The 22,487-nt window shown below is 39.1% G+C and overlaps 1 protein-coding gene across 4 annotated transcripts in view; it reads right to left on the bottom strand.

The window, feature by feature from the left end:
- The window catches only part of RUNX1T1 (RUNX1 partner transcriptional co-repressor 1), a 166,837-nt gene that overhangs the window by 37,460 nt on the left and 106,890 nt on the right, over positions 1-22,487 (bottom strand). For all 4 annotated transcript variants that reach the window (XM_038745346.1, XM_038745343.1, XM_038745345.1 and 1 more), the window contains 4 exons: positions 16,421-16,602; positions 7,041-7,291; positions 2,567-2,652; positions 1,540-1,744 (listed from right to left, as the gene is read on the bottom strand). In XM_038745346.1, the coding sequence (XP_038601274.1) occupies positions 1,540-1,744; positions 2,567-2,652; positions 7,041-7,291; positions 16,421-16,602 (724 nt within the window). The remainder of the gene's footprint in view (positions 1-1,539; positions 1,745-2,566; positions 2,653-7,040; positions 7,292-16,420; positions 16,603-22,487) is intronic.

The raw sequence follows: 22,487 nt of genomic DNA, 5'->3' as shown, positions 1-22,487 counted from the left end.
GGGGTAGTTTTAATCAGGGATTATTTTTAAGAATCCTATCCACATGGTTCATTTATATCCACTTTAGGATATATTTTGCACCATCAATGATTTTGAATAATATCCATCTATGTTTCACTGGAATCAGATTCAGAATTTCAAAAATGTTCTTGTTGAGCTAACACCCCTGCCAGCTTCTTTTTCTCTATTTTTCTTTCTCTCGTATCTGCCCTTCCTTGTTTCTGTTACCAATCCTCCCTGTTACAGTTCCCAGTTTATCTATTCTGTACCACAAACGTCAGAATAGTGGGTATTGACCTGTTACTGTTTCTTAATGCCTGTACCAAATAGAAGGAGCGTGGCCTAGGAGTAAGAAGGACCTGGTTTCTAAACCCAACCTGGGAGTCAGAAGATCATGGGTTCTTATCCTGGCTCCTTCCCTTCTCTGCTGGGTGACCTTGGGTAGGTCACTTCACTTCTCTGGGTCTCAGTTACCTCATCTGTAAAATGGGGATTTAGACTGTGAGCCCCATGTGTGACATGGACTCTGTCCAACCTGATTAGCTTATACCTGATAATTATGGTATTTGTTAAGCACTTATTATGTGCCAGGCGCTGTACTAGGCGCTGGGGTGGATACGAGCGAAACAGGTTGGACACAGTCCCTGGCCCATATGGGGCTCACAGTCTCAATCCTCATTTTACAGATGAGGTAACTGAGGCCCAGAGAAGTCAAGTGACTTGCCCAAATCTCCCAGCAGTCAAGTGGCAGAGCCCGGATAAGAACCCATGATCTACTGACTCGCAGGCCCGTGCTCTATCCACTAGGCATACTGCTCAGCACATAGTCCAGTGCCTGGCACATAGTAAGCACTTAACAAATTCCATTGAAAAAAATGCTATCAAACTGAGACGTGAGTATTTGAAATGCAGACATGGAAAGGAGAAGTGTCAGCCTGCCGAGCTCTAAGAGACTTCCATCCCTGTGGAATAGTTTTTACACATTAAGCCTGGGCAGAGTTCCCCTTATGTTAAAGCTGTCCTTTTAAACATTATACACTTTTCTGTACATTTGCTAAATGCATATTTGTGCAAATGCTCCATTCTTCTGGATGGTCAAATTAGAGAAAAAACAGCAGGTAGGGGTTTTCTTGCATATTTAGTAAGCTACATTTAATTACTAGAAATACTAAAATGAGGTTGGCAATTTTCCATGCAGCTTTTTCAATAGGATAATAAGCAACATACATTTCACGCACTGTAAAATATACGTACGTATACCCAATATAGACTATACCTGCGTAAATATATCCGTATATGTGTGTATAATATATTGTGTGTGCACTCTGTGTGTATATACTATAAATTCCCCAAGGCATGCATGGACTGGGTCCTGTTGACAACATTAATTTTGTGGGTTTGTCTTGATTGATATATTCTAAAAAAACCTTCAAAATTCACCTAGACCCTGAGGCCCACGGTTTAAAGCACAATGGACCAGTCAAAGATTCATTCTGCTATTTGCCCTAAAAGGGGTAAGTAGTAAATGCCCTAAAGTACCGAGGGGGACTGGATCTGGATTCACTGGACTCTGTTGTCTGGAGTGGCTGCTGCTGCTACTGCTCCCGCTTTTTTTTAAATCCTCAGCGTCGCTGTAACGCCGAACCCAGTAATTCAGCTCCTCGCGGTCTGCTTCCTGACATCGCCTTAGCACAGTGAGAGAGCGCCTTGTTTTTTCCACCATGTCCATTATGCAGTTTAACAGCTATTGGGGAAGGAAAGAAAAGCAAAACACATTCATTCATTCATTTATTGAGCACTTACTGCATGTAGAGCACTGTACTAAGCGCTTGGGAAGTACAAATCGGCAACATGTAGTGACAGTCCCTACTCAACATGAACCACATTGTTCAGTTGATGGGTTTTACTCATTGACAGACCTCATCTATAGACATTTAACATTTTCTAGGTGACTAAAGCAAATTTCAAAGGTGTGCAGATGGCAAAAGGAGAATGTGTAGAGTTCACACACACACACATATACATACATACATACACCAACTAAGCACCATTAAGAGATGTATGGATATTAACCCATACCTATTTTTTTTAGTTTTAATGTCAAATGATATCATATATATTGTTTCAGTTAATTCAGAGAACAAGGAAGACTGGCCTAAGGGAAAGGGAAATATCAGAGAGATATTAATGAGAATTTTTCCTCTTCTCCTCATCTTTCTCCTGCAAAAAACAGCAGGCTCAGAGTTTGTCTGGACCCAATAAGCTGACGCTAGAATAAGCTTTTCAGAATAAAGCAGCATTTTAAATAGTCTTTGATGATATATATGTACAAGACTGATTTGAGTCTTTGTGTCAGGGCCTAAAAACATCTGTCACAGAGAGTGGCTAAATTGGAAACACTTCTTTTAAAAATATAATTCTTAATTCAACAGCATATAGCCAAGGCATACTTTCTTTTCAGCAATAGGGCCATATAGTATGTTTACAGCATTAATAAATATATTTTGTTCATTTTACCTTACACCAAAGACAAAAAAGCATTAATAGCTCTTTAGTAGTGTCTTACATGGTCAAGGTGTTTCCACTCTTCGGCCCATTCTCTGTCGGTTAGTCTGTGATCAATCATTTCTTCTTGACGTGTGCCATGCAACCCTAAAGAGGTAGACAAAAAGGATCCCATTACCTCCCAACATTTTCATATAATCTCTTAAAGATGTATGTACAAATAGGTACTGTTCACATGTAATCCACAAAGAAATGGATTTGCTGCTTGAAAATCATTACTATTTATAAAAGGAACATAGGCCCCTTCCATAGATTCAATCTGGATTCTCTTGGGCATCTTTTGGTGGGTAGACGAGAAGGGAAACGGGTAGCACAAATGTGACTAAAAAAAGTGAAGAGTACATTTTGTAAATCAATAATGAATATTGATGTTAATTTGTCCGATTTCCATAAGAAAATATTGATTAACTGGACCCCAATGTTTTCTCAGGTAATTCGCATTCAGGTCATTCAAAATATCAAATAAATGTGCTGTAAATAAACATCAACTGGTGACCATCAGTAATGTATCCATTATTGCTATATTCTGAAAATAAATCCTATGAAACAAAAAGCTTAAAATATTCTACACCAATGACAATCATGAAAGAATAATTTACATTTGATGATGACAGTATTTATTAGGTGCTTACTATGTGCCAAGCACTGTTCTAAGCACTGGGGTAGATACAAAGTAAACAGGTTGTCCCACGTGGGGCTCACAGTCTTAATCCCCATTTGACAGACGAGGTAACTGAGGCACAGAAAAGTGACTTGTCCAAGGTCACACAGCAGATAAGTGGCAGATTGGGGATTAGAACCCATGACCTCTGATTCCAAGCCCGTGCTCTTTCCACTAAGCCACACTGCTTCTCATTTGGAAACATTTGTTTCCGAAAGGCTGCATATCATGTATGCAATATTTTAGGTTAAAAGACAACACTGTTTCCCTGTTGCAATTTTTTTTTTTTGGTAGCTTTGAGAAGAGGAAGCAAAGCAAAGAGAAGGGACACTGGTGACTCCCAGAGAGCTAAAGGACTTCTTTGATAATGATGATTATGGTCTCTGGGTCAGAAGTAATTCCAAACTATGATGGAAGCCTACAGTTTCACCTATAGCTCCAGTGAAACGCATGAATAGTGGCCATATTATTTTAGGGAAATAAGCTTATTGACTAAATACAAGACTATATTTGATAGATCCTGAGCCATGATTTCACTGTAACCAACATGTGCAAACGTGTGACACATTTTGGGGTTCCCTGCCCCCCAAAATTAAAGAAAAAAGGGGGGAATAAAAAATAAGCCCAAGGAAAGTTACTGGATTAGAAAGACGCTTAAAATAAAAAATGTCAGTGCCACCTATTGGTCAAAAAGTAAAATAGTAAATGCATATTGCCAACAAAATTCTAATATGTACTGGAAAAATAGTAGTTAGCTTTGGCTGTTTTGATTATTTCATGTCAAAATTTTAGCAATAGATAATCTATCATGGCTTACATTATTGTCTGACTTCTGGATAAAAGCATCACTATTAAAATTGTAATCACAGGAAATAACAGAGCTTTGAACGTATCAGTAGCTATTGGGATAAAAGAGAATGGAATTAAGATGCACTCAAATGGAGTTGAAAGATCTTGGATGGTTTGAAATTTAAAAAATATATGGATAATATTAAAAGACCTAAGATTTGGCAAACTACTAAACAACAGCATTGAGCTATTTTTTTCCATATAAGAACTTAGCTTGAACTGATAAAACTGAATTGTCTGAAAACTATATAACCAGTTGTCACCTGACACAATTCATTAAGCAGTGTGGTTCAGTGGAAAGAGCACAGGCTTGAGGTCAGAGGTTGTGGGTTCTAATCCTGGCTCCACAGCTTGTCAGCTGTGTGACTTTGGGCAAGTCACTCAACTTCTCTGAGCCTTGGTTACCTCATCTGTAAGACTGTGAGCCACATGTGGGACAACCTGATTACCTTGGGTCTCCTCCTGGGCTTAGAACAGTGCCTGGCACATAGTAAGTGCTTAACAAATACCATTATTATTATTGTTACAATGCTTTAAAAAAGTGTGCAGTTTGCATTGGTGAAGACTACATCTGACTGAAAAATAAATGATAGAACAATAACCATTGAAGATTACGTTTCAATTAAACAGTACTCTCAGTATCTATATGTTAGACTTATCGAGTAAAAAAATTCTACTTTTTTTTTTGTTTGGTTTGGTTTGCTTTTTCTTCATAGGACTTGCCTGGCAGAGCCATAGTGAGCAAACACCTCTGTTCCTGGCTTCTTTTACAAACTGAATCCATTACGTGAGCTGTTTCTATGATTCTCCATCAAATACTCAGTTAAAACAACATTTCTCAAATTTTAAAATACATATTGCAAGATTTGAAACTCATACAGGGATCAGGAGTCTGACCCGATAAATCAGAGAAAAATGGCTGCCTGGTTAAAACACTATAATTTTTCCTCATTCTCCCATTGTCTATTTTACATTAACACATGTTAAAACTCCCTGAGAAAGGACCTTGAAATATCTTTGTACTAGAACTATTGGATTTATGTTAATATAATTAAAAGGTAGGGGATATGATTTGAAAATATCACATGCAAAGCAAGGTGTATAGACTTAATACATAAAGGGACCAATCATCTTGCAATGTGAATATATACTCACTACATAAAGCAGAAGTACTTTCTAGTTCATTCATTCAATCGTATTTATTGAGCGCTTACTGTGTGCAGAGCACTGTACTAAGCACTTGGAAAGTACAATACAGGAATAAAGAGAGACAATCCCTGCCCTCAGTGGGCTTGCACTGTAGTTTGCATTGAAGCTACAGTGTTCCAATGTACAGCGTACAGTACAGTGTTCCAATGTACTAAATTTGCTGTTTAAAGTTTGGTGGGTATTTCAAAGTGTCCACAGACTTTTACGAAGGTCTTTGGCTCCCTTCACAGTTTACTGCATAGAGGACTCTTGTGATCATCCCCAGGACGGTGAGGTTTGCAGAAGTGACCCCAACAAATTCTCTGACTGAAGAATTTGAAATAGAAACCTGGGAATTATTAACAGGACTAACTTCATTGCTCTGTGATCGTAACAAAGTGTTCAAAAGATAAACCAAAATAAATAAAAATCCCACCCATTTGCTCCTTTATGGCAAATGGCCACATTCTTGGTCTTGACTGAACTAAAACAGGATAATGTACCAAGAAGCTTTGATTTATGTGAAGAATTTACAAATTAGCTGAAAGCATTTGTTTGAGGCAACCTTGCCAGATTTATTTTGATGTGGAATGGTCTTATTCTGTGTGGCTCGAGAGAATGAGTTCTACTGCTTCTTGAGGGAGGCTGAAATGCTCTTTCAATCATGTAAACAGGTTGGCATCATGGTTATAGGATCAGGCTTAGAGGAGTGGTTTGAAGTGTTTCAAAACCACATTCTCTTGTGAAATTTGCATGTTGTGCTCCATTCAGTCTCAGATAATATAGCTTGAGGACAGAAGATGTTTTGCCAAATAATCCACATCTAAGGATAGCAAGTCTATTTGAAGGCTCTTCAGTTATGGTAGCTAAGGGAACTTTTAAAAGACTAGTTTTGGGGGACAGTTATAGCTATGTTGGCTATCTTCTATTATTGGGTCTCAACTATTACAACTTCCTGGAAGTCCATTATGGTCAGCTGACCCATATTAACATATTTCCCAATGCTTTTGATGGCTTCTGGCTCCTCCATGAAGGAAGGAATGAAGGAAGGAGTGGAAATAGGCGTGCAAAACATTCTCTTTTGATGTTCTGATCTTTGACCCAGATTTAGCAACTTTAAATTATAGGTTGGGTCTTGAATATCCAGAAGGCACAAGACAGCTCTCAATTCAGGTGCCATCTAACCATCTCTTCTTCCAGTCCTGGATTTCGTGTTGTTTTCTCTTTTAAAATCTCAGGGATCATGAAGAATGTGGAAGGATGTCACTTGAAGTTGTACAGATTTGGGAGTTAGGTGTTACAGGAACTAGTCCATTGAATTAATCTTTTCTATAAAAATCACAGAAGATAAGAAATGAAAGGCACAACTGAACCATGCCATGGCAAAAGAGGTCTAAAAGTAAGAATGGTTCGTATGGGTTAGATGCACAAACACATTCTTATGTAAAGCAGACTAGAATTGCAAGAGAACCCTATTGCTGAAGAAAATATATATAAGCATACACAAGTATGCATACTTATACTCTCCCAAGCACTTAGTACAGTGCTCTGCACACAGTAAGCACTAAATAAATACGATTGAATGAATGAATGAATGAATACACACAAAGACTGGAACAGCTGCTTAAAAACTGTTTTAGATGTTAAGCCTCTTTTGTGGAGACTTAAGGGAGAGAGAAAAAACTCTAGGATACATTTTACAATGACAGAGATAAAGTAAAAAAAAAAATTATTTCAGAGATTTAAAAAAAAGCCACGATTTCCTTTGCATCCTTACCCATAGTTCTGTTTCTGTCCCTGAGGTCCCTGTGGCTGGGGTGTCTGTAGGAGTCCCTGTAGTGGTGAGCAATGGCCATATCATCCAATCGATAATGCTGAGGTGGAGGTGGGGTAGGGTGAGGCATACCATTGGGCTGGTAAGATAAGCTGTTATTTGGACTGTACCGCTGGCCCGGACTAATAGTGCATGGCCGCTTGCTTGGATGCTCTGAGTGCAAAGGCTCTCTGTCAAAGCCATTTTCTTTGGTTCTGGAAAATAAAAAAAGTTTCATTTCACAATTCAATCCACAACCAGCTTTGGTCAGAGGGGACTGTGGTCATTCTTTAACACGGATCTCGAATGCCTCTCCCAGAACTTCACCCACCATGGCCAAATACTCAAAGTGAAATAAGGACTCAAATTCTTTCTAGAATTAGAAGTCTTTGCAAAAATAGTCACTCTGCACTTACATCTACTTCCTCTCCTTAAGAGAGCATATTTCATTTCCTCTAATGTTAAACAAATCTCTCTTGAGATGAAGATTCAGATTCCCAAGCGCTTAGTACAGTGCTCTGCACACAGTAAGCGCTCAATAAATATGATTGAATGAACGATTGAATGAAGCTGATTTGGTTAGAACACAGATGAATGGAAGTTGAGTTGTCCTCAAACAGGATGCATGTTTTCTTTTAAACCCTAAAGCAGAGAGCCATTAGGGTAATCGCTGAATACTCAGAATCCATTCTGATGAGAAGTCAAATGGCACTTATTGTCATCATGCACTACCCAACTGAGTTTTCTTGGGGAAAAGTCCATGTAACTAATCCTACTTTTCCAAATTGGTGTCTAGAAAGATCAGCTGAGCATAAAAGGGGCAAATAAAGTAATCCGAGGTGCTTTGGGCTACAACTGATACCATTAATTTTGAACTCTTCAAGAGCTGATATATATCTATACATATATACATATGTGTGTACATATATATATATATATATATATATATATATATATATACAGACACACAAATGTAAATAGATAGCCATGATGAAAATGCTCAAACTGATCATAGCTCTTGAGTTTTCAGAGAAAAATAGTGGTATAGACATGATGTCTCTTTTAGTTCAGTAGGTCCTTCACTAATACACTCCTGGGATTGCCCAGGATGTTAGAAGCCATCTGTTTCAGAATACTTGAAACTCTGACTACCCCTAGTCTTGTGGACTTAGTTGATAGTCATAATATGGCCTGTTTTTTAATTCTGGGTTTAGGAAATGAAATCGCCAATCCACAGAGAATCTACTCTCCTGTTTTCTTCACCTTCAATGTCAAATCCTTAAAGAAAGTCTTCAGAGAACTTACAGGAGCAGTATGTTCATTGATATAGACTCTCAGATATTTCCTCAGTTCTAATGAAAAGAGTTCCTAAGTGGAGGAGTGCAGGGTGGGTGAAGGAGGAAGGGATTCAAGAGCTCTTTGCTCCTGGGAGTGGGACAACTGGGGTCTCAAAGTCCCAGCCCACACAACTTCAGCATTCCCAACTGTTACAGTATGGCGGATGAATGAACGAGGGCTATGTCCTTGATAAAATTTAGAACAATGGGCTAAGTTTTGAGGACGAGGGAAAAGGGAGAAACCAAATTATGCTGCTGTGAGCAGCTGCCAAGCAGCACTTGTTCAACTGTCAAAACACTTAATTGTTAGCTGTTTCTGTGTCTGGCATCTCCCTAGACAACTAATTACTTGAAAGCAGGCACTGTCCCCTCTTTGGACTCTAAGCTCGTTGTGGGTAGGGAATGTGTCTGTGATACTGTTATATTGTATTCTCCCACATGCTTAGTACAGTGCTCTACACATAGTAAACACTCAATAAATACGATTGACTGACTGTCTCTAATTTGTATTCACCTTGTAAATTCTCATTGAAATCACTCGGACACTTTTGATGATGATGATGATGATCATCAATCATATTTATTGAGCGCTTACTGTGTGCAGAGCACTGTACTAAGCGCTTGGGAAGTACAAGTTGGCAACATATAGAGACAGTCCCTACCCAACAGTGGGCTCATTTATTGAGTGCTTACTGCATGCAGAGCACTGTACTAAGCATCTGGGAGATGAGGGATGGGTTGATAGCCAAAATGAAAACCTCAAGAGATTCCTCCAAGTAGCTGCCAACTTCACAGAGTGAGAATGGCAAACCAAGGATCAGGTTGAACTGAAGCACAGAGAAGTCAAGCGACTTGCCCAAGGTCGGAAAGAAGATGGAGTGGAGTGGAATGGAGCTGGGTTAAGAACCCTGGTCTCCTGACTCCCAAGCTTGTTATTTCCACTAATAATGATAATAATAGTAATAATAATGATGACATGTCAAGAACTGTTCTAAGTGCTGGGGTAGATACAGGTTAATCAGGTAGGATATCATCCCTGTCCCACATGGGGCTCGCAGTCTAAGTAGGAATGGGAGAATAGGTATTAAATCCCCATTTTACATTTGAGGAAACTGAGACACAAAGAAGATAAGTGACTCTTCCAAGGTCACATGGCAGGCAAGTAGCAGAGCCAGGATTAAAACTCAGGTCCTCTGACTCCAGGCCTGGGCTCTTTCCACTAGGCCACACTGCTTCCATTGGGTCAACTAAGCCATTTCAGTGCTTCACTCAGTTGTGCATTTTTGACCTTTTCTAGAGATATGTGAGGCAGAAAACATATTTATCTAATTTTAAAACATCAACTGTAAAATATTCGCAGATCATCTATAGAATAATAAATTAGGGTGACATGCCTCCCCATCATATATTTGGCAGCTTTAATAAGTGATAAATGACAGGGATAATTTTTAGTATTCAAGGCTAAAAGACCTTGTAAAGATATTTGGCATAAATCTCTTCATGTTTTGAAATCCACCACTGGCTACCTCTGTACCAAGCAGAAACTCATGATTACTGACTTCAAGGCTATCTGCCAGCTTTCTTCACCTCCTTTCATCCATTCCTCTCTCCAGTTTGCACTCACATTTTAACTGCAGGCCAATTTCAAATTTTCCCACCTCTGATTCCTTACTTATATTGTGCTGCCTCCCTGGAACTCTATCCAAATTAAATCTTCCAGATCACAACTCTTCTCCATCTTCAAAACCCTCCTAAAATGCCACCTCCTCCAGAAAGCCTTCTACAATTAATACAACACTTCCATTAAATCGATCCAACAGCCATTGTTAGCACTACATTTCTACCCAACCATAGTACTGATGTATTGCACTTGTCCATTCCTTGTCCTTCCTTCTACCCCTACTGTCTGTAAATTATTTTTGCCTTTCTTCCCCATTATACAACTTGTTGATGAGCCCCATCCCATTCGCACATACAGTCTCTTGATATTCAAAAAAAATACACAAATGACAATCATTCAATTCTAGATCACAAGAGTGGTATCCTATTAATGAACTTTTAAAATCAGCTTTATGTGGCTTACAGTTATGTCCACAAAATGCAGTAATATATTCCCAATGCATCTACTCACATATTTTATTGATTGCGCAATTTTACGAGAAGCATGATACTAGAACAAAGTAAAATTCCAGGAGATTTCATACAGAGCCTTTAACATATAGGCATAAAACATCACTTGCTAATTTTCACTTGATGAGTCCTTAAACTCTAATATAAGACTTTAATCTCTTTTCAAACAAATGTATTTCAAAGAATTTGTCCTGACACCTTTCCTTAAGAACAATGCCATGTTTAAATCACTCATTTATACCCTCCAATTTTTCCCTTTACCTTTTATTTTAGGAAATTGATAACCTACAGTTGTATCTCCTATTTATTTTTGTAAATAATCTATCAGTCAATGGTATTTATTGAACACTTACTGTACTAAGCACTAAGGAATAGCATGGCCTAGTGAAAAGAACACAGGCCTGGGAGTTGGAGGACCTGAGTTCTAATCTCAGCTGCACCTGTCGTTTGACTTGGGGCAAGTCACTCAACTTCTCTGTGCCACAGTTCCTTCATTTGGAAAATGGGGATTCAATAGCCTCATCTTGGGACCTGTTTATCTTGTGTCTACCCCATAGCTTATTACAGTGCTTGGCATATAGGAAGTGCTTAACAAATACTATTATTATGATAATGATTATTTTATTTTTATTATTTCTTGGAGAGTACAGTACAAGATACTTGGTAGACATGTTTCCTGCCCCGCAGGAGTTTACAGTCTGGAAGACAGACATTGAAACAAATTATGTCAGTCTGGAGACAGACATTCAAATAAATTATGGATATGTTCCTAAGTGCTACGGGTCAGGGGGAGAGCAAGGGGTTTGAATATCAGGTGTTGAAAGGATAGAGATGATAATAATAATAATAATGGTATTTGTTAAGTGCTTCTATGTGCCAGGAACCAAGCACTGGGGTAGCTAAAAGCAAATCGGGTTGGACACAGTCCATGTCCCAGTTGGGCTCACTGTCTCAATCTCCATTTTACAGATGAGGTAACTGAGGCTCAGAGAAGTGAAGTGGCTTGCCCAAGGTCACACAGCGGACAAGTGATGGAGCCAGGATTAGAACCCAGCTCTTTCTGACTCCCAAGCCTGTGCTCTGTCTGCTATGCAATGCTGCTTCATAGGCAATCTTGAAGGGAGAGAGTTTAAGAAAGATGAAGCCTTAGTAGGGGAAGGCCTCTTGGCAGACATGGAATTTTAAAAAGGCTTTGAAGATGGGCCGAGGATACAATCCCTATACCACATGGTGCTCACAGTTTAAGCCCCATTTTACAGATAAGGTCATTGAGGCACAGAGAAGTTAAGTGATTTGCCCAAGATCACACAGCAAACAGGTGGCAGAGCTGGGATTAGAACCCAGGTCCTTCATACTCTCCAGCCGTGCTTTATTTTATTCTTTGGAATCTATTAGTCAATTTATAGATCAGAATTAATTACTATTAATTGAATGATAGAACAACTGAATGAATGAAGTATTAAGAGAAGCAGCATGGCTTAGTGGAAAGAGCTCAGGCTTGGGAGTCAGAGCCTGCCTCTGCCATTTGTCTATTACTCTATTTATTACTCTATTTATTATTACTCTATTTATTTATTTATTTATTATTACTCTATTTATTTATTTTACTTGTACCTATCTATTCTATTTATTCTATTCTATTTTATTTTGTTAGTATGTTTGGTTTTGTTCTCTGTCTCCCCCTTCTAGACTGTGAGCCCACTGTTGGGTAGGGACTGTCTCTATATGTTACCAGCTTGTACTTCCCAAGCGCTTAGTACAGTGCTCTGCACACAGTAAGCGCTCAATATGACTGATTGATTGATTGATTTGTCAGCTGTATGACCTTGGGCAACTCACTTAAGTTCTCTGTGCCTCAGTTACCTCATCTGTCAAATGGGGATTAAGACTATGAGCCCCACATAGGACAACCTGTTTACTTTCCATCTACACCAGTGCTTAGAACAGTACTTGGCACATAGAAAGTGCTTAACAAATACCATAATAATAATAATAATAATAATAATAATAATAATAATAATAATGTTGTAAACAAACACTTCCAAATCAACTTAATTCTAAATTCAGTTTGAAATATTTGGCTATGTAGGAACTCAGAAGAACTACACTGAGATTGAAATACAGCATATCTCACTCTGCCATAACAGAAAAAAGATGACAACTTTCACATCAGCCTCTAGAGGATTAATTATTTTTGAAACAGCATGAAATTTAAAATAAAACACAAAATCATACAAGAAAAATGTTTGCAATGACAATATGCCCAAACAAAATACCTAATCCTTTGATGATTACCTGTGGATTAAATAAGGAGCCTTCCTAGGATTAAAGTCCCTAAAGTTGTAAACAAAATAGAGAACACACTTTTGCTTACAACATGTCATGAACCAAATTACATAAATGTGTTTTCTCCTCAGGTGTCACTTTTTTTTCCACTCTTTCAGTGACTGATGGCTCCCAATGTTATTACAGAAACAGATTGATCTTTTTAATGAGCCGGTTTAATAGACTCCAAAATCTCACCGTGGCTGCTCATCCATGTCAGACCATATGCACCAACAAAACATTCAGTAAAGAAAGCAAAACAAAAAAAAAAAAAGCTCTGTTGCAAATCAGTCCCATACTCTATAAAACTGTGTATAGTAGATCTGGATGCTCAGACCAATTACTAGGAAGGGGGAAATGCTCAAGCAAACAAGATACAGCAAATGGTAGGTGAAAAATATTACTATAGAGGGCCATATTTTCTTGTCTATGATCAAATTCCCACAAGGTACACATGTATTTACAAACACAGACTCATTACTCTGCCTTCTGCTTCTAAGGGAGCCCTTTTTCGGTTTTCACTTCCCATCATACATCCCCCGTTTACATTAGAAAAGACCACGTCACATAAGAAATAAACATATGACTTCTAATTGTTTCGGCAACAACCTTTGGACAAATAGTTTAAGTTTTTTTCATAGGCTTTAAGCTTTTTAAGATAAATCACACACAGGCTGTCACCTCCGCTGCCATTGGTTCTCTGTTGTTCCAGAAACCAGGTAGCTGTGCATAAATTAGGGGTTATTTTTCATAATAAAATAGCCCCTGGATAAACATTCTTTGGATTAATATTCCCTTAATTTTCAGGGAGGCTGAAACCAGGATTTCATAAGGATATGAACTTAACAAATACCATTAAGCACTTAACATAGTAAGCGCTTAATAAATGCCAGCATTATTATTATTATTATTAACAAATACCATTATTATTATTATTATTACTTAACTTCTCAGAGCCTCAGTTCCCTCATCTGTAAAATGGGGGTGAAGACTGTGAGTCCCACGTGGGACAACTTGATCATCCTGTATCCCCCCCAGTGCTTAGAACAGTGCTTTGCACATAGTAAGTGCTTAACAAATACCATTATTATTATTATTACAAAGCTTTTTTTGGTGGTGGCAGTTGATGGGAATACACAGAAATGAAGCTTTGGGACTTCCTGGTTCCACTTGTATGCAAATCATTAACTGTCAAGGCTCCCGAACAGAATTATTTTCACTATTGTCTCCATTTATATAACACTATACTGACATAACTGTAATTTCTCCTGGTACCTCGCTCGGCCCAAGAACTTCCAATTGTGCCTTTTCTTACTCCCTTCTCTTTCTAGACTCCCCACTCATTCTTCCTTAATACTACCAGGATTTTCATTCCCACAGAAATAAAACTGGAATGATCAGTACCTTCATGGTGACTAGGCCCGGGTTTTACCCACTGTTTACATGAAGGGCTGCTTCTTAGATGAGGACATTTAGGTCAATCTGTCCATTTGACAGCAGGAAGATTCACTCATCTCAAAAATGAAACATCAAAATAGGCCCAGTACGTTGGTTATTGGGCCTAGCTGTGTGATATAACAGGATTAAGAATATTCAAAGTAACTCGAACAACACTAGGTTAATGAAACAATGAATATAAACCATGGGATTGAGTGGGATCAGGATGAATATGGCATCTGGAAGAGATTAACACTGGGTTTAAGTGACCAGAGATGGATATGGGTATTCTGTGTCTTGCAAGTCACCTGAACAAGCTATTAACTGTTCATAAATATTGGTTTACAACCAGAAGTTGCTAAGAGTGACACAAAGAAAAAAAATGCAGGTTACTGGATCATATGGAAAAAACAAAGTTTCAAGGGCTCAGGGTCAATATGTTGTGAGCACTTGTTCAACCTTATGAAAACCTAGGTTTGTGAAGATTTCCAATCTTTCTAGCCTTAGTTTGTATGCTAGGAAAATACAATTTGTTGAGATTGACTGTGGTTTTTGAAAGTTCTCAACCTGGCCTAGTGGGTAGAGCTCAGACCTGAGAGTCAGAATAACAAAAATAATAATTATGGTATTTGTTAGGCACTTACTATGTTCCAAGCACTGTTGATAGAAGGTAATCTAGTAGGAAGGAGATAATCAGATTGGAAACAGTCCTTGTTCCACATGGGGCTCACAGTCTTAATCCCCATGTTGCAGATGAGGTAACTGAGGTATGGAGAAACGAAGTGATTTACCCAAGGTCACATATTAGACAAGTGGTGGATCTGGAATTAGAACCCACATCCTCTGACTCGGAAGCCCAGAAGGACCTGGGTTCTAGTCTTGACTCTGCCAACTGTCTGCTGCTTGACCTTGAACAAATCACTTCACTTCTCTATGCCTCAGTTACCTCATCTGTAAAATGGGGATTAAGATTGTGAGCTCCATGTGGGAGAAGGACTGTGTCCAGTGTGTATAGCTTGCATTTACCCCAGCTCTTAGAACAGTGCTTGGCACATAGTAAAGACTTAACAAATACCGACATCATCATCAATACATTTATTTTTCTACCCCAATGATATTCAAAATGAGATGGAAAAAATAAGTAAAATCTATGGTAATTGATAGGAATTTTCCATACTGCCATCTAGGTCTCCACCTACCTAACTCTGAATCTCAATCTACAGAACTTTTCATTCATTCATTCAATCGTATTTATTGAGCACTTACTGTGTGAAGAGCACTGCACTAAGCGCTTGGGAAGTACAAGTCGGCAACATGTAGTTCTAATCTAATAGTTGGCATGTGCAGAGAAAAATTGATGCGACAGGTGGGAGGAGCCAAAAAAAAGACTAGCTTTTGTAACAGTATTTACTAAGTGCTCCTTGTGTGCAGAAGATTTGTTTTAAGCATTAGTCCCAGCCAAAAACCATGGGAGAATGCAGTGGAGAAAGAAGGGAAAGGAAATAGACTACAGTTTTGCAGAAAATAATTATCAGGTGCTCACTGAAATAGTAACAAGTTATAGAATTTTCCCATGACAGAATTTTACCATACCATTACATTTAGGCCTTCCCAGACTGAGCCCCCTCCTTCCTCTCCCCCTCCTCCCCCTCCCCACAGCACCTGTATATATGCATATATGTATATATGTTTGTACATATTTATTACTCTATTTATTTATTTTACTTGTACATATTTATTCTATTTATTTTATTTTGTTAATATGTTTTGTTTTGTTGTCTGTCTCCCCGCTTCTAGACTGTGAGCCCGCTGTTGGGTAGGGAACGTCTCTATATGTTGCCAACTTGTACTTCCCAAGCACCTAGTGCAGTGCTCTGCACACAGTAAGCATTCAATAAATACAATTGAATGAATAAATGAATAACAGAACAGCCATGACAAGGAAGTCAACTGGGGAGTGAGAAATGATCCCATCCCTATAGTTGTCTTTAAAGTTCTAAACAACTCATATAGGGTTTTCTACAGACCAGAGGGGTATATGATCGCACCCATTTTACATAATGGTTAGGCTCTACAACAGCCAAATGCCTGGGATCACTTTCTCCTCGTCCTCACCTGTCTGGAGTTCGCCTCTTCCCATTTTCGTTCACATCGAGAAGCAGCTCTGAGGAGTCAACAGGTGAGGTGGTGCTGGCGTCCAGGAGCAGCTGCTCATGCTGAGCGAGATACTGGGCAGGGTTCTGTTTGGCCAGTCTGGCACAGTGCAGGAGCTCCCGCTGTAGCAGTGGTAGGTTGGCCTGCAAAAGCATTTCAAAAATACATAAATAAATGGGCTCTGTCGCTCTCTCTAGCCCCAAACCCATTTCAGTAATCTTTAAGCACTGGAAATGTAGCAGGCTTGAGAAAATGCCCTCATGCTCAAGTTTTCAGATGCACAAATAAATGAGCTCTGCTGTTCTCTCTAGCCCCAAACTTATTTCAGTTATCTTTAAGCCCTTGGAATTGTAGCAGGCCTGAGAACCTGATATTCAAGTTTTCAAATGTACTTGCCACAGGTACCAAATTCAGGTGAGGGTGGTGCTGAGAAGGCGTAACCATTAGCACTTAATTTCCAGTGTGATTGTCACCTACTAATGATTTTCACCTACTAACCTTCCAAAATAAAGGAAGTCATTACATGTGTGTGCATGCATGCATATGCAGTTGAGCCAAAAGGAAGGACTGCTTGTATTCCTTCATTTCCACCATTTGACTGACTCATTAAGAGAGACACAGTGCAAGGGATTTCTTGTCTACAGAAATGGAGTCAACTATACAGTCAACTACCGAGATGGTCAACTGTGCGGCTTGACCACGTACAGTGCTCTGCACACAGTAAGCGCTCAATAAATACGATTGATGATGACCACTAGCTCCTAGACAAGGGACAGCTATCTCCATGACCATCATCAATAAACATTTTTCAAGCACCAACAGTGGATCAAGCATTATACCAGGTGAGATACAATATTAAAGGCACAATATCTACTTATTTATAACCTAGTAAAATAAGCAGGTTAGACAAATGCAGTGGCTGGGCATGAATAGGCACCATCATCAAATATGTGAATAAAGTTGCAAGTTCTAAAGAGGGGATAGGTGGAAGGAACTCAACACAATAACAGTGGAAGGGGCAGAATAAGGATTTCAAGTGAAGCAGGCTATGAATAAACAAATTGCTATCAATTAGAATTTTTTTTTAGCCCCTAATTCCATTCATCCTGGTTTCATCTTTGTGGGGTTTTTTTTTTTTTGGCAGGGGTGGGTATTTATTTTTACTCCTCCACAATCTAACTTTTTCTCCCCATCATGACTTCTACTGAACAACCATACTTCAATCAGGAGACTGAAATCCAGATTACTATGTGTTCATAATACTAATAACAGTACTATGCTTTTTGGGTTTCTGTGTGTCCACATAAATCAAGTCAACCTAAAAAGTTCATCTATTCTGTCCATGCAGTTGGGCCTGTTGAGGCCTTAAACCCATCTTTACTAGTTACTTCACCGCTCAAGCGAGAACAACAGAATTCAAGCCCAGATCCAGCTGATGAATTTTGAAATGGCTTACACTGTATTTAGTCCAAAGTATATAATAGTTATTGATATCTAGTGGCACACATTTCAGAGCATGGAACTTCAATTCATCTTGCCTGGCTCCGCAGACTCTGGTTGCTGCCGTATTAGCTGGTCTCCTTGCCTCCAGGCTCCATATACTTCACTCTTTACCTCACCAAGATGTACTTATGACCTTCCTGAAGCATCGCTCAGTACACATCTTTCATTGCCCATTAAACTCCAATGGCTACCTTTCTTTCTCCATATCATGCAAAAACTCCTTGCCAATAACCTCAAGATTCTCCAACCAGATTTTCTCCAATTTACAAATATCTTTCTTCACCCACTCCCCCTCCAGCTACCACTTTTGACTCCTAATCTCATCTTTAAATTTGTACCTCACTGTCCAATCCCCACATAAAACTCTTATTCATGCTGCAACCCCAGCAGGGCAACTGTTTCCCCTCAGATTCCCCCAGATTACAACTTTCCCCATCGACCAAACCCTCCAAATCTCCCATGTTCTCCATGGTCTTCCTCAATAATCCACAATACTTGAGCCATGTCTACCTAATACACACCCTTGCAACTGTTTATTTATACAATCAGTTATTTTATTTAGCTATTTCATCCTGAATTATCCATACTGTTTTCTTTTACATTATTTTTTTCCCCTGCACTCACTATTTGTAAATTATTTTTGCCCATCTCCCCTCTCAGACTATAAACTCCTTGGGGAAAGAAAACATGTATCTTGTTTCTGTAGCACTCTCCCAAGCACTTTGCACTTAGTAGGCTGTCAATAAATATCATGAATTGATTGGTCAAAAGACTGATCCACTCCTCTGGTAATCTGAGGTATTTCTTCAAGGCTTAAAGAGGATACCACTGATACTGATATTGACCTGTGAGATCATGTGTAACTGAAGAAGTCAATAAGGGATCCAAAATCCAAGCCACATTGGGTGCACAAGGTGTCCCTTTTTGCATTCTCATGCTTGATGTTTTCAATGATTTGTGGAATCCTTTCTTTTGCCTCCTTGTCTCATGTTCCTTATAAAGCTGTTATTCATGCTCCTCCTTTCTTGATTGTGGTATGCTATTCTGGTCTCACTTCAGTGATGACCTCTCGGTTTTAAGCTGGGATGTAGCATTGTCTGAAACATTGCTTTACTGTGTTCATAAAATGTTTCCTCTGTTCTCCCTGCATTTTGGCTTCCCAATTCAGCTGACCATTCAGCAGTTTGTGTATCCTGCTGCTGTTCATTCCTCCCCATCATAGGTGAACATAGCTTCAATGCTTAGGAGGCTCTGGCTTCTGGGTTCCTACCACTACCATGGCAACACTAAAAGTCTCCAAATTCACTCCAGTAATAATAATAATAATTATGGTATTTGCTGAGCAGATACTATGTGTCAAGCACTCTTCTAAGCACAGGGGTAGATACAAGGTAATAATAATAATAATAATAATAATAATAATAATAATAATAATAATAATGATGGCATTTGTTAAATGCTTACTATGTGTGAAGTAATCAGTTTGTCCCATGTGGGGCTCACAATCTTAATCCCCATTTGACAGATGAGGTAACTGAGTCACAGAGAAGTGAAGTGGCTTGCCCAAGGTCACATAACAGACAAGTGGTGGAGTTGGGAGTAGACCTCATGTCCTCTGACTCCCAAGCCCGTGCTCTTTCCACTAAGCCATGCTGATTCCCTATCAATCCGTGCCTTAACATGGGTGTTATGATACCAGAGATCCTGGAGTTGTGCCTAATGCAACGATGGCAGAGAAAATAGTCGAGCGGGAGATGCGTAAATACATTCAGTTCTTCCATGGGACAGAGTTTCATTATGTGTTTTGGATAGAATGTTGCTAGACAATTAAAAATGTTCTTCAGGAAATGTGTATTAATATGGATAGAGTACGATGTGATATTGGAAGAAAGGGTTGTTTATATGTGTAATCAATCAATTCTATTTATTGAGCACTTACTATGTTTGGAGCACTGTATTAAGTGCTTGGGAGGGTACAACAGAATTGGCAGATACGTTTCCTCCCCATAATGAGCTTACAGTCTAGAGGGGGGCTACTGTCTATACAGTGGTAGTCAAGGCACCTCTTCTAAATATGGTTTTCTTTAATTCAGGATTCTTCAGGAATGTAGCCCCCCCACCCAATGGTACAGGAAAACAGAGTATATCTGAATTTAATTTATCCACTGCCTGGAATACAGGAATGAAAAATAATAGCACCAACCCAAATGGCTTCTGTAGAGTGGAAGGAGGAAAGAAAGAGAGGGGAATGGGAACAGAAGTAATCTTTCATATATCTTAGCAGACAGCTGTGCTGAAAGAATGTTCACAAAAACATTCATATAAAAATCACCCATCAACCTCCCCTCTCCCCCTGTTCCACAGGGATCACAACTATAGCAAATCAGCCTCTGACACGAGCTTTATTTTATTAGCTCTTTGGAAGATAATTAATATCTACCAAGAGTTCTTCGTAATCAAGGTGTTAGTTATTCCTTGGTAATAAGCTTGGCACTCTGGAAGGTGCAATAATATCTCTTTCAGGCTAATGTAATAGGTTAAGTCTGCTGATCATAATCCACAAATTAAAAATTTTAATTTTATGAGGAGTATATGCCATAATATTAAATATTCATGAAAATCACATGCACTGGTTTAAATGAGGAAAAGTGCTTGGTGACTTTTCAGCCTTCAGAGACCAATTTGATCTCTTGCCGAAGGAAGGAGAAACCTTTCTTCTTACTGGTAAAATGTATCTACTGGCTGGACATCATGCAAAATTAATTAGAAACAAAATTAAAAATAGCATGCACAGAATGCCGTAAGCCCAAGTAAAATTCTGAAAAGCAGCCCCATTATTACTGATTAAGACATACTGAATCAAAAGTGAAATGGATGGGTCCATGGGCATATGAACATGACCATGGCACAACTCTTCAGTCAAAACTACCCTAATGTTTCTTAAATAACTCAAAAACAGTTCAGCAGATCCCAAGTCCCTGGATACATGGGTCTTTTTTATTACTAGAACAAAAACTTTTAATTTCACTCTAAATAAAAAAGGGAGATTGCAAGAGCTCATGTTCACAGAAGGAAATTCCTTCCAATTACTTCATTAATTTACCTCTCAACCACTTAAAAAAATGGCCCCAGTGAGAATTAATTTACACTTCAAAAGTTCATAATCAATCATTTAACAATATTTATTGAGTGCTTACTGTGTGCAGAGCACTGTACTAAGTGCTTGGGAGAGTGCAATGTAATAGTTGGTAGGCATCTTCCCTGTCCACAAGGAGCTTACAGTCTAGAGGGGGAGACAGACATTGATATAAATATATGAATAATGGATATGTACATAAGTGTTGTGGGGATGAAGGTGGGGTGAAAGTGGATGAGTGAACCCTTCACAGGGCTTTGAGACCAGGAGGAAGAGAATAACTTTCACATTGCCGCAAACTCAACTGAGGAAAATAACAATGGAAGCAACAGAGGAGGCAGAGACACTACAGCATGAATGAGTGTCTTTTCCTTCTTACGCCTCAAATTTATTTTCCCTTCCTCACCTCTTCCCTTCTCCTTCCCCTTCTGCACTCCCTACTCTTCTCCCCCTTTCCCTCCCTTCCTTTCCTGTCCTTTTCTCCCTTCCCTCTTCTTTCCCTCATCTGTCTCCTCAAAGCCCCACCTACAAGTTCCCTCATTCACGAAATGAAAAATTGGCACTCCACTCATCCTCACCAATTCACATCTTGTTTTACCAAAAGCTTAAATATGGAAAACTCTGAGCAGTTGAGCATTCCAATAAGGTCTCCCTGTTATTATGTAAAATAATGTCTTAGTTTATATATATATATATATATATATATACACACACACACACACACACACACACACACACTGTACATTGTTCTAATTTGAAAGACTTTCTGCAAGACAAGAGCAATGCTGAAAATGCACTCAGACTTTTCATCCAAAACGGGAAAAGATCTGTGGGACTTCTGAACATGTTATTGTTTACCAAGATTAGATTTTGCTGTCCAAGTTAGTTTTTCTTATTTGGCTGGAGAAAGAAAAGGAAAAGGAAAGTGGAGTGATGGGTGACAGTTGTCAGATTATCCCTCCAGTTTTTGAGGGAGTTGTGCTTTCATCCCTGAAAGAAAGTGCTTATTTTCAATAAGACCCACCCCTGGGATACGCAGTTCTGCTTTTCTTCTTTTAAAATAGCAGAGATAACTGAGTCTTAGGGCTCTAAATCAAGATGTGGGAAGTCCAGAGGGAGTTATAACAGAATTCATTAGGTCTATCAACAGTTCCTACACTTCATTTCCCCAGAGAAGCAGCATGGCTCTGTGGAAAGGGCACGGGCTTTGGAGTCAGAGGTCATGGGTTCGAATCCCAGCTCTGCCAATTGTCAGCTGTGTGACTTTGGGCAAGTCCCTTGACTTCTCTGGGCCTCAGTTACCTCATCTGTACAGTGGGGATGAAGACTGTGAGCCTCCTGTGGGGCAACCTGATCACCTTGTAACCTCTCCAGCACTTAGAATGGTGC

This window comes from Tachyglossus aculeatus, chromosome 4, assembly GCF_015852505.1.
Source record: "Tachyglossus aculeatus isolate mTacAcu1 chromosome 4, mTacAcu1.pri, whole genome shotgun sequence".
Lineage (NCBI taxonomy): Eukaryota > Metazoa > Chordata > Mammalia > Monotremata > Tachyglossidae > Tachyglossus > Tachyglossus aculeatus.
Note: the sequence above shows the minus strand (reverse complement) of the source record. Positions and strands in the feature narration are given on the sequence as shown.